General features: G+C 38.9%; 2 protein-coding genes across 17 annotated transcripts in view; both read left to right on the top strand.

Moving 5' to 3' along the window:
* Positions 1-12,546, top strand: part of dlgap3 (discs, large (Drosophila) homolog-associated protein 3) — a 908,365-nt gene that overhangs the window by 626,478 nt on the left and 269,341 nt on the right. The gene's annotated exons all lie outside the window — the stretch shown is intronic.
* The window catches only part of epb41a (erythrocyte membrane protein band 4.1a), an 86,553-nt gene that overhangs the window by 7,522 nt on the left and 66,485 nt on the right, over positions 1-12,546 (top strand). For all 12 annotated transcript variants that reach the window (XM_008421563.2, XM_008421561.2, XM_008421560.2 and 9 more), the window contains exons 2-8: positions 1,702-2,021; positions 3,490-3,750; positions 5,059-5,163; positions 5,313-5,355; positions 5,450-5,525; positions 8,391-8,609; positions 8,891-8,978. In XM_008421563.2, coding sequence (XP_008419785.2) covers positions 1,702-2,021; positions 3,490-3,750; positions 5,059-5,163; positions 5,313-5,355; positions 5,450-5,525; positions 8,391-8,609; positions 8,891-8,978 — 1,112 coding nt within the window. The remainder of the gene's footprint in view (positions 1-1,701; positions 2,022-3,489; positions 3,751-5,058; positions 5,164-5,312; positions 5,356-5,449; positions 5,526-8,390; positions 8,610-8,890; positions 8,979-12,546) is intronic.

Here is a 12,546-nt window from a genome sequence, read left to right as displayed (position 1 = left end):
TTGGCGGATGCTTTAGTCCAGGTCTGGGAGGAGATCCTTCCCAGACGAGGTGACCATCCGCCACCTCATCAGGAGCATGTCCAGGAGTTGTAGGGAGGTCATACAGGCACGTGGAGGCCACACACAATACTGAGCCTCATTTTGACTTGTTTTAAGGACATTACATTAAAGTTGGATCAGCCTGTAGTGTGTTTTCACTTTGATTTTGTGTGTGGCTCCAAATCCAGGCCTCCGTTGGTTAATAAATTTGATTTCCATTGATGATTTTTGTGTGATTTTGTTGTCAGCACATTCAACTTTGTACAGAACAAAGTATTCAATGAGAATATTTCATTCATTCAGACCTAGGATGTGTTATTTGAGTGTTCCCTTTATTTTTTTGAGCAGTGTGTGTGTGTATATATATATATATATAAACAAAATAAGTATGACTGTATCCGAACAGACAGTGAGGAATAACCAGTGACCATTTTCGGCCATTTTACTTTAAATTGTCTGATCCTGGAAGTTAATTTTACTATTTAGAAGAATAGCAACCCCTGTTGATCTTAAGGAGTTATGACAAAAATAAGCTTCATCTTCCATTTTATTAGACCAAAAGTTGCTGTGTTCATGCTTTGAATGAGCTTCCTGTAATATTATCCCAGATAGCACAGAATGATTGAAACAACATTGAATCAATGTCGGCCAGAAACATTGAATCAACATTGAAAGTGGTCAGTCACTTGTATGTTGATTCAACTATCATTTGTATGTCAATTTACATGCATATTTGTGTTTATTGCATTGAATCAGTTAGGAAACAACATTGATTCAACCATCTGAACATGGTTCTGCACACATATTTCTGTTTATTTTACATTCATTCAATGTTGATTCAACACATTTGACTGTGGATCTGCATGCATATTTGTGTTGATTCTACATTGAATCAGTCAGGAATAAATGTTGATTCAACCATCATCTGAACGTGGTTCTGCTTGCAGATTTGGGTTGATTTTATATTGAATGAAAGCTAAGGATTTATGTACATTTTTAGGTCTGCATCATAACATACCACTAAAAGTTTCTTCACTGGTGTTAAACACTTATTGGCAGATCATGGGTAAACTGTGTACAAAAGTTTAAAAATGACAAAATAGGTTTGATATAACATTTTATTTAAGAAAAGTTGTCTGCATTTAGCCACACCCAAATAGCCTTCATGTATTATTTTCCAAAACTGAGTTTCTAATGTTAGTAGGAATAACTAAATAACTCATGTGGTGAAGAGGGCCATCTCTTTGGACAGTGGTACTTGCCAGAAGCCCATAATTCCATCTAGTTTTGAAAGATTCTGAGTACCTGCTAACTTGCTTAACGTCTGGTCCTCAGAGGGAAGGATGTGTCTCTCACCACATACTGACTTATTTAAAGTACTGACTCATTTAAGGGTGCCATATCCACACAGATGATCTGTGTTCTTCTTAGGAGCTACAACGATGTCACAGCACCAATCACCTGGCTCATCCACACAACAGCTTGACAGGAGTAATTATTAAGACTTGAAAGAAAGTTTAGATCACTCCTGTATGAGTTTAGAAGATGTCTGTAAAAGTGATGTAAACTAATTTTAATCAATTTCTGTTTATGTTTTATCTTATAAATATTTACATTGTTGGTTTTAATTTCATACTTAGTCTTTTTTATGTAATTTAACAGCTGTTGCCATGACCACAGATGAAGTGGAAAGTCACCAGAAAAAGCCAAAAGAGCAGCAGGAAGAAGCTGGCCAAGATCCTCAGCTGCATTCTCATGAGGATGACAACCTCCAGCCTCAAAATCAAAATTCTACCAGCCGTGGTCTCTCTCGCCTCTTCTCTTCCCTCCTTAAACGGCGTTCACAGTATGACAGTGAGGGGGGACAGAGAGAGGATGAGGAAGATGAAGCTAAAGCTCCTATTGCTGATCCTGAACCTGAATTGAAAATAGAGGGAGAGGTTGCCTTAGACCAACATTCAGTCAGCAGTGCAGAAGTTCAGGTAAGCTGTGAAAATGCATTTACTCTCTTACAGATGTTTTAGATCTTACATTTTAATATAAGGCATAAAGCAGATTTTTATAATAATTTAGCTCCTTGATCAAATGGTTCTACTCCAACCAGCCTTACCCTTGTAAAATTATGAACAAAATTTGAGGGTTTCATTGTCACTATGCAGACAGTATTGAACAGGGTTGAACCTATACTCATAACTCATAACTCATTCAAGATGTCACACAAAGAATCCAGAATAACATTTAAAGCAGCTTATGCCTCCTCTATCTCTGTTGAACATTGTTACATGACTCAATAATAAAAAGAACCAGATTGGACAAAATATGTGATTTCTAGGGGAATTGAAAGGTCAGAATTAATGGTGATCAAAAATTTAAATAAAGGTTTCATAAAGGTTTTACGGCTCCATAAAACAGCACAGGTGTTTTAGAAAATATTCTGTGGACTGATAGGACAAATTTAGAATTTTTGGAGAATTTGTTTGTGTTTTGTGTAGTTGTTTTTCTTAAAGAATTTCAGGAAAACATCAGACTAGTGGTCTGATGTTTTATAGTTTTTCAAACATGGTGTGGTTCTGCTTAGCTGCTTCAGGATCTTGTGACAGATCCATGAATTTTGCTCTCTAGCAGAAAACTCTGAAGGAAAAGATTTTCAACTTTAATAGCTTAAATATACACTAAATATAGTGTGGCAAACATCCATCTTTGAAAAACAAAAGAGGGTTTTGGATCTGGACTCTAGTTCAAATGTAGTGGCAACTGCCCACTTATATTAAAACCATGCAGTGTGGCAGAATTAATACACATGAAGTGTTGATGTCTGCCGTGTCTGCCAAGAGTGGCACGACCACTTATTAGGTTTAGGAGTAATTTCCTTTTTTATGTAGGACCAGTTTGGTTTGGATATCTTTTTGGCCCTGTGATAAAATTTGTATTTTGTTTTTACATAGATTTTTTTTTGTCAAAACATAAAATTAATTTGATCTGAAACATTTAACTGTCATAAAACAAAACTTATACAGCACTTTAAGTTTCTGTGGTATGAGTAAAATGAATTTCTGTTTTTCTGATTTATTAGCTAAATTCATTGTTATCTGGCTCCTTCAGAAAATGTGATAGTATACGTTTCTGCCAAAATAAACAAATGTTTATGAAACTGACTAAAACACAGATTTTTTAAATATAGTTCTTTAATGGTAAAACATTAATTTGACCCTCTTTCTTTCTGTAACTTCCAGTTACATCATTTATTCCAGAAGAAACATACTGCTTGGATGAAGTATGCATAACCCTAACCCTAGCCATAAGCTTAATTGTATATATATGTTCACCCATTCCACTTCATTAGTTTAGTTTAACTCAGCCCTAAAGAAACCTATAAAGCTGCCTACTGTCCAAACAAATTCTTAAAGAATTTAGAACAGTGTGGTATCATTATTCAAATTAATTTGTCAGGCTCTTCAGGCAGAAAAGAAAGATGCAGCTGAGGACATGACTGGAAAGGTGAAGGAGAAGAATGACCAAAAGGGAGAGGCAGTGGTTCTGGACAAGGAGGATGACAAAGAAAAGGAATTTGGTTCTGAAAGAAGGGGTAAGGAAGATAAGGAGAAGACAACAGAGGAGGAGGCCAAGACTCCCAGAGCTCCACGCCGACCAAAGACACTGCAGATCAAAGTCACACTGCTGGATGACGCTCTGTTTGAGTGCGAGTTGGATGTAAGGATTTTTTCCCTATTTTTAAGCAAAGTGTAAAGATTGTTCTTGCTGTTGTTGCTTTTGACAATCATACTTTATTTACTATAAAAAAATAAATTAGTCAGAAAACTGGTGACACCATCTGTGTTGGTCCAAAATCAGACTGTATCCCAATAACTGTATAGAAACGTACGTGGTGCTGTAGTCACTGGTTTAAACTTATCCATGTAAAAAATGCTTTATCTCTGTTAGTTGGGTTATTCTGCAGTGCAGAAAGGCTGTCATGCTGTTCTCTGACATTTCTAAACATATGCTGTCTAAACCTTGTATAAATAAGAAAACGTAAAACGTTCAGGGCACAATAGTACAACAGCTAACAGTTTGCACCCCCTCACTTCAGTGACTTAATTCTGGGTACACCAAATAGCATTAGGAATGTGAGCAGCACTGATTTTTAATGATGTCGTGTCTAAACTGTAAAAACATAAAAACTAAAATAATGTTTTTAAAAATAAAAAATGTCTTTTTGAGAATTGACTTAGATAATTACTACTAGAGAACACCAAGATTTAAAGCTGCAGTAAGTCACTTTTATAAAATAATTACTTTTTTTTTACATGTTTCTTAAACGGACCATGATATAACACAATCTGTGGAAAAAAAATATAAAAATCTGCAGAAATACACCCCTCAGTCCCCGGAGCAAGGAGGAGGGTTTTAGTGCTGTCAATCACTACCACCCTACCATCACTACCATCACAACTCCACCACCCACGTGCTCTCTGCTATGGTAAAGTTAGTTCACAAACTAAGGCTAGTTAGCATGGCCACCCATGATGCTGGATAAATAGTTTTCCGTAGTTGTTTTCTCCACTATTAGTACATTGAGCAGTATTTTTTGACAGCACTAAGACCCTCCTCCTGTTTGGTTACTTTTGACTTGGAACTCTATAACAGCATACAGTATATTTGCACAAAAATAGCTGAAAACTACTCTATGAGGTCACATCCTCTCCTTTCCATCACAAATTGGATGTCCCTTAATGTCCCAGTGTGATTCATAACAAGTAGTGCAAAGCACAGATATACACCCAGGTAAGTAAAGCATATCTGGCAAAAATTGAGGCAAAATTTTTGTTTAAATTTAAACTCTTCTGATTAAATTAAAAATATTTCTTTCTCTTGATGAAGTCTTATTAGTGCTTTGCAGTACACAAAATCTAATTTGTTAATGAGATCAACAAATTCTTCATTGAACTTCATAGTGACAATGAAGTTCACTATGTGAGAGTGAACTTCATTGTCTTTCCATGTCTGCAAATATGTTAGAAACATGTCAAAGGCCAGGAGCTGTTCACGAAAGTCTGTGATCACCTTAACCTTCTGGAAAAAGACTATTATGGCCTGGCCATCTGGGAGACCCCCACTATGAAGGTGAGAGCACTTATCATAAATCTAATATTCTCTTTCTACTCCATTCATATAAAAGAGCATCTTAAAGAATTTATTGAATAAATGAATCTGAGATTGTTGTATTCATGGAGATGTAATAGACATCATACATTCTTCTTTTGTTCTGACAGACTTGGATGGATTTGACCAAAGAGATTCGTAGGCAGGTGCAAGGTGAGCTAAATATACAAATAAATTGCGAATTCTTTTTTGACTTTATTGCATTATTATATATTTATTCAAAATCACTCTGGATTTTGTTCTTCAGGAGCCAATTATAATTTCACTTTTAATGTGAAATTTTACCCACCGGATCCAGCCCAGCTGTCAGAGGACATAACAAGGTACATCATGCATCATGCTGTTTAATAATTGTAATTTTATTGTATTTAAACTTACCAGTTTTACCCTAAAGGAGGTAAATGTTAGTGATTTCACTGCTGTGAAATTGAAGACAACAGTGTTCAATTTCTACGCTTAAAATAATGAAAGTTGCGTTAACATTAATGTCTGAAAAAAAGCACAGCAAGCAATGTGTTATGAAGACAGCTATGACAAGATATGTTCATGTTGTGGAAATATCAGTTATCATTTACAGTAGAACTGTTAGATTAATCTTTGATTATGAGCTTGTATTAATTTTCCGTTTGTTTAGTCTTACACAAACAAATATCTTACACAAACCTCAGAACAGGGGTAAACAATGAGTCTGTGGCACCTACAATCACAAGGAATTCAGATCAAAGCATTGCAGTTCCATTTTATATGGACCATAAGTGAATGATTTACATGTAAAAAGCGAGGATTTAAAAACATGGTATATACTCTTTAAAATAGCATTGCTCAAGTGGAAGCAAAAAGTACAGTAAAACTACTTCTAGAAGTATATGTTTTGCAAAAACTTCTAATTATGTCCAAGTGTGATTGAGAGCCATTGCTTTTGGGCTCTTAATCTCAAATTTGGAGGAACAGATGAGTTTTCTTTTGCGGAAAATTTCTTCAATCTATTTGCCTATACTCAGAACCGAACTTGGAAATAAATCTTTTCAGTTTTCTGCTTCATCTTCTTGGAACTAGTTGCAGAAATACTTATAGGGACACTATATGGCTCTACATGTTTTTATGGTTGTTCTTATTGATAGAGGGAAAAATGAAAGCAGTGATGTAAAGAGACATACTGTATAACAACCTCATCGTTCTGGACTGGGACGATGATTTATTTGTCAGCAAGACAAAGACCCAAAGCATATGGCCAAGGTCTGAAAGGAATGGCTCAAACACCAGTCTGAAAGTCATGGGGTGGCCAAGCTAGAGTCCAGGCTTGAATCCAATTAAACATCTCTGGAGATATCTGAACATGTCTACACACACACCTCATCCAACTTGATGGAACTGGAGAAAAACTGCAAAGAAGAATGGGTGAAACTGCCTAAAGATAGCTGAGCTATGCTTGTGGCATTGGATTCAAAAAGACTTGAGGCATGAATTGCTGCCAAAAGCCGATCAAAGAAGCATTAAACCTGTGAATACTTATGTACATTTGATTTCTTGGTTTCTGTTTTTAATAAATTTACATAAATAAATAAAAAATCACATTGTCATCATGGAGTATTTGTGTGTAGAATTGGGGAAAGATTAATTTTATTCAATTTGGAATCAGTTTCAACAATCCCTTTCAGACATTTCAAATTCAAAACTACTTTGCTACTACAAAATAAAGTTAAATGTCATTGTAACTCATATGAATTTGAATTCTTCAAAGAATTATTGTAGATAGTGATGACTGTTGGCAGGAAAGATCTGCCAAGATCTGCGGATTGTATTACAGTGACTTTGAAAAAGCCTCTGACTGAAGACACTGTTTTCCTAAGAGTGTCATGAAGAGACTCAGCGTTCTCCACAATTTTCTTGATTTTACGACAAATCCTTTTTTGCATTGTCATCTCAGAGGTTCCACAGTCGTTCCAGAACAGAACCAGAACAGAACCAGCCTTCTTTATCAGGCTGTTGCGCCTTTTTAGATTCCTGATGCTGCTGCCTCAATAGATGACAGCAGAAGAGATAAAACTCTCAACAACAGACTTATAGAAGATCTGAAACATCTTGCTGCAAACTGTGAAGGATCTCAGCTTCCTCAGGAAGTCTAGTCTGCTCTGTCTCTTCTTATAGACCCTTCACTGTTGCGTCTCCAGTTCAGATTATTGTTGAGATGAACACCGAGGTATTTATATTCTTCAACAACCTCCATTTCTTCTCCCATGCTGGAAACAGGATTTGATCTAACCCTGTTTCTCCTGATATCTGCCATCATCTCCTTTGTTTTGTTCACATTCAAGATGAGATGATTGTTCCCACATACTCAGCTTCTTGTCCATCTCTGATACACCCAACAACTGCAGTCATCTGAATATTTCTGTAGATGACAGAAGTCGGATTTGTGCTGGAAGTGTGAAATGTATAGAGTGAAAAGAATAGTGAGAGTATAGTTCCCTGCGGTGCTCTTGTGATGCTGACCACCTGGTTAGACACACAGTCCTTCAGTCTCACAAACTGTGGTCTGTTTGTTAGGTAGTCATACATAGATCAAGGCGATTGTTGAGGCCTCCTCCTGTTTCTTCTGGAGTTTCTCACAGAGCAGATCAGGCTGCATTGTGTGAGATACACTGGAGAAATCAAATAACATGATTCTCATGGGTGCTACCTGCTTTGTCCAGATGACAGTGGGTTTTGCTGAAGCAGTGTAGGATAGTGTCTTCAACTCCAAATCCATGGCAATTTGGAGGGATGTCTTGATATGTGCTTAATTGCCTACTCAAGTGGGCCAACAGGAGTATCTCCAAGACCTTCATGATGTGGGATGTCAGGTCATTGATCAGTAGGTGATGACTGATGGGTGAGTTTCCTTTGGTATTGGAACCAAATGATGTAGGATCTCCTGATTTGGTCCTGATTCTGCTTCCATAAGACAAACTTTTGGAGCAGAAGAGTCTATGACTGAGGTGGAAGATGGACAGGAAAGCTGTGGGTCAGAGGAAGGTGGGATGTCTGTTTGTGTGGGGGCAGGAGATGATGATGAGCTTGTCCCTGAACTGAACCTTCTGTAGAACATGTTCAGCTCAATTGCTCTGTTCAGACTTCCATTAAAAGCCCATTTCAATTTTCCCTGAAAAATTGTAACTGTTGAATTATTTCTGTTTTGTACATTAAAGGTACTACCTGTGTCTACAGCTGCGGAAAGATATTCTACAGGGACGTCTTCCTTGCTCATTTGTTACCCTGGCTCTGCTAGGTTCCTATGCCTTGCAATCAGAGCTGGGTGAGTATGACCCTGAGGTGCACGGCAATGATTATGCTAAGGAGATGAAAATGGCCTCAGGTCAGACAAAGGAGCTGGAGGACAAAATGATGGAGCTGCATCATACATATAGGTGAGATTACGGTCTAAGTCAACCAGTGATGGAAATGATTTTTACATTCCCAAATTATCTAATTTATTTCCATGTTTTTTTAATGGTTTGACTGCATTTTATTATCTGAGGCACTTTAATAGTATTGTTCAACGCTGTTCTTTGATTTCTGCAGTGTATCTAACACAATGCAGCACATCATTAATGAATGACTCATTCATTAATGATGTAGAAAGATATATTTTGTTTTTACTATTTTTCAATGCATAAATTGTTACATTTCTATTTCTTTCTTTTGGCAGGATAATGTGTCCAGCTCAGGCAGACCTGATGTTTTTGGAGAATGCCAAAAAACTCTCCATGTATGGGGTGGACCTTCACCAGGCTAAGGTGAGCTGAAAGTGGGCTTTTCAGTCTCAGTTTCCCCAACATTCATGTACAGGTCATACAATTTCAGATGCCGCTTCCCCATCTGATTAAGATTGACAAAAGTTTGTTTAACATTACTGGTGTTGCTTTCCTAACTGTTTTTGGTGTTTTCTCAAGCTACATTACTTCTGGATTTTACCTCAGTCTAGTTATTGGCTAATATGGTGAGGTTTTTCCTGCCACGTTTGTGCATAGCTAGCTTACCTGGCATGTTTTGCTCTCCCTGCTGTCTCACTCCATCGAGACTACCTTGAAACAATCGCCCAACCTATAACCGATGATACAGTTCCTGTCTTCGGTTTGCCTCTTAGCCTTTCTGTAGTGTCTTCCATCCAACACCAAGACCACGACTCTCCGGTACACCTCTTTGCAACTCCTTTTGCTCAGCCATCACACACCTTTACCAGCAGACCTCATCACAACTTCAAAACAGCATGGACTTCTAGGATGTCACCTTTGCACTCAGAGGTTCCCGTTGCAAGTTTGTTTAAAATTTTTCTCCCAAAAATGGTATTCCCACACTCTGATCTCACCATTGCTCCCGCTTCTTAGTGCAATGACTCCACAACATTTGTATACTTCATCTGTCACATGGCTCAATATAATGCCTTCCCTATGCCATTTCCCATCTTAAGGACACCAAAAAAGTCCATCAGAGCAGCTTTATTCAACTCCTGATGTTTATCCATCCATCCATCCATCCATCCATCCATCCATCCATCCATCCATCCATCCATCCATCCATCCATCCACACGGGTCGCGGGGATAGCAACCTAAGTAGGGACATGCAGGCTTCCTTCCCCCTAGCCACTTTGGCCAGCTCCTCCTAGGGTATCCCAAGACATTCCCATGCCACGTCATAGTCTCTCCAGTGTGTCCTGGGTCTTCCTCTGGGTCTCCTTCTGATGGGACGTGGCAAGAACACCTCACTAGGGAGGCATCCAGGAGGCATCCTAACTAGATTCCCAAGTTACTTCAACTGGCTCCCCCATGGAGGAGCAGTAGCCCTACTCTTTAGTCCATACTGTATGACTGAGCTTCTCTCTCTCTAAGGGAGAGCCCAGACACTCTATAACAATATCTGATGGCCATAATTCACCCATAAGTACAGCAATGCATCCTGATGGCTAAAAGCCATCCATCATATACTGTTCCCCCAATTTAACACAGGGGAAACAGTATCTGATGGGTGGTATTGAGCACTAAGAGGCATTCCCCCACTTTTAGGTTACACAGAACTATAAGAATGGGCTATAATAGTACATCTAATGTATATATTAGATACAATATATAGCAGTGACATGCAGTGAGGTTCATAGCAGGTGAGGCACTAACTTAATCATAATCAGATTTACAAATATAGACACTCTGCATGCTGTTTATATATGGAAATTTCCATGCGGACGCTGGAGGGCAAAAAAACTATGCTTTTACATGCCATCCATAGCTGCGCTGCCGCAAAAGAGTAATTCTGTTAATTCAATGAAACTTGGAAATGTAGGTATTATTAATTTAGTGTTATGGTCCACAGCAAAGGGAAAAAATGTTGAAGTACTACTCAAAACCGCTTCTTTTCTCGCTGGCGTTGTACAGATAGGAGGAACATGCTCCCATCCAATGGCAACCATTGCAGTTAGTGAGAGGTTGCACAATCAAAGGCTCGCTGCTGCCTCACCAGCTTCGTTTCGAGCATTTGAATGGGAAATTATATATATGTGTGTGTGGCGGGAGCACTGTGGTAAGAATTGGTAACTTAAATTTAAAAGCACTTTTAAGATGAAATTGGTTGTAATGACTCCACTAAAAAGTTACCTTTAAGCCACACAGACCTGCTAAAGATCAGGCTTGAGACAATCTCTCTATTCAACAAATTACACCATTGTTTTAGTTTAATCAAAAATACTAGTTTAAAACCACTCGCACATTAAAAGTCTAGCTCAACTCAAAGATAGGAGTGAAATTCAGGGTAGTGTCCTAAAAGAAAACACAGCAAACGAAACAGTAAAACAAAAGAAAATCGTGCACCAAACCAAAAGTAGTACCACCACCCAGAAAGTCCTCCACCAACACCACGAGCTGGCCGTTCCTGTCAACATCAAGGAAAGAAACATTCAAATTACAGACAATACAATTATACAGTTCAGTCCACGACTAATCAAGCAGCAATAGTCCAAATTAAGAGTCAGTCCTGGGAGAAACCGATCTGCTGTAGCAGACGCCACTCAGAACGGCACTAGAAGGATAGTCCGAGCTGGTTACCTATCAGCCCAAATCAGCTCCTGGACGAGTGATAGGAGCCAGCTTTACGCCGACCAGGATGGTGGGCATGAAGCCAGCAAACAGGACGACAGGTAGGCAGACGAGAGATGACCCAGATGACAGGTGGACCGCCAGTCGGGGACAACCAGAACAGTAGGCAAACAGCCGGCCAAGGACAAACAGCAGCGGCTATCAAAAATAAATGTTACAAATGGAATCTCCAAGCATGCAAAAACTAAAAAACTAGCACTTCACTTACCACTGAGCTCTTTATGTAGTGCCTGTAACAGGAAGGAGGAAATGGAGCTTGTACAGACGGACAGGCGGCCTGGATATACAACAGAAGCTGAGCTAAAGCTAAGCTAACAAACGTCAAGTGTGGGAAGATTCTTACCACAAGGACGATGGATCGGCGATCAGAGCGTCATTAAGCGCATTGTTTGAGCGTGCATTAATTTGCAGCTGTTATACAGAAAATGTAAATAAATCACAAGTAATAAGTTTGATGGAGAGAGATGAAGCCTGCCTTCATCTCTGCAGCACCAACAAACGCCGAGGTCTGAACTGGAAGGAAAACAACGTGATGTCAACCAGGTGAAGGAGGGCCCTTTATATACAGGCAGCCAGCGCCACAATCAATTAGATTCAGGCACTTGTGTGGTGTGTTCAAAGGCTACAGGGCATACTGCCACATATGTATATGTGTGTGTGTGTGCACACACACCGTGAAAGCTCATATGTGTTTCAGCAAAGTTGTCCCATTTTATTCACCTTTTGCAACTACGCTCTCATAATACACATACACAAACACGCACACGGGCACACACAGGCGCGTGCGTGCGCGCACATGTATATATAGGTATATACATATACATATATATGTGTGTGTGTATATACACACACATATATGTGTATATGTGCATATATGTGTATATATATATATATATATATATATATATATATACACATATATGAGCACATCGTCAACAGACAATGTGCTCAGCGAATGTCTCAGGCAATGGGGAACAGAAGACAAGGTGCTGGAAGTACCATCATGGGAGGACAAGCCCCTACATGGGATGTACCACCGACAAATAACTGAAGTGGYTGATGTCAGGAAAACCTACCAATGGCTGGAGAAAGCTGGACTCAAGGACAGCACAGAGGCACTCATCCTGGCCGCCCAGGAACAGGCCCTAAACACCAGAGCAATAGAGGCTCAGATCTACCACACCAGACAAGACCCAAGGTGTAGGTTGTGCAAGGAGG

This window comes from Poecilia reticulata, linkage group LG11, assembly GCF_000633615.1.
Source record: "Poecilia reticulata strain Guanapo linkage group LG11, Guppy_female_1.0+MT, whole genome shotgun sequence".
Lineage (NCBI taxonomy): Eukaryota > Metazoa > Chordata > Actinopteri > Cyprinodontiformes > Poeciliidae > Poecilia > Poecilia reticulata.
Note: the sequence above shows the minus strand (reverse complement) of the source record. Positions and strands in the feature narration are given on the sequence as shown.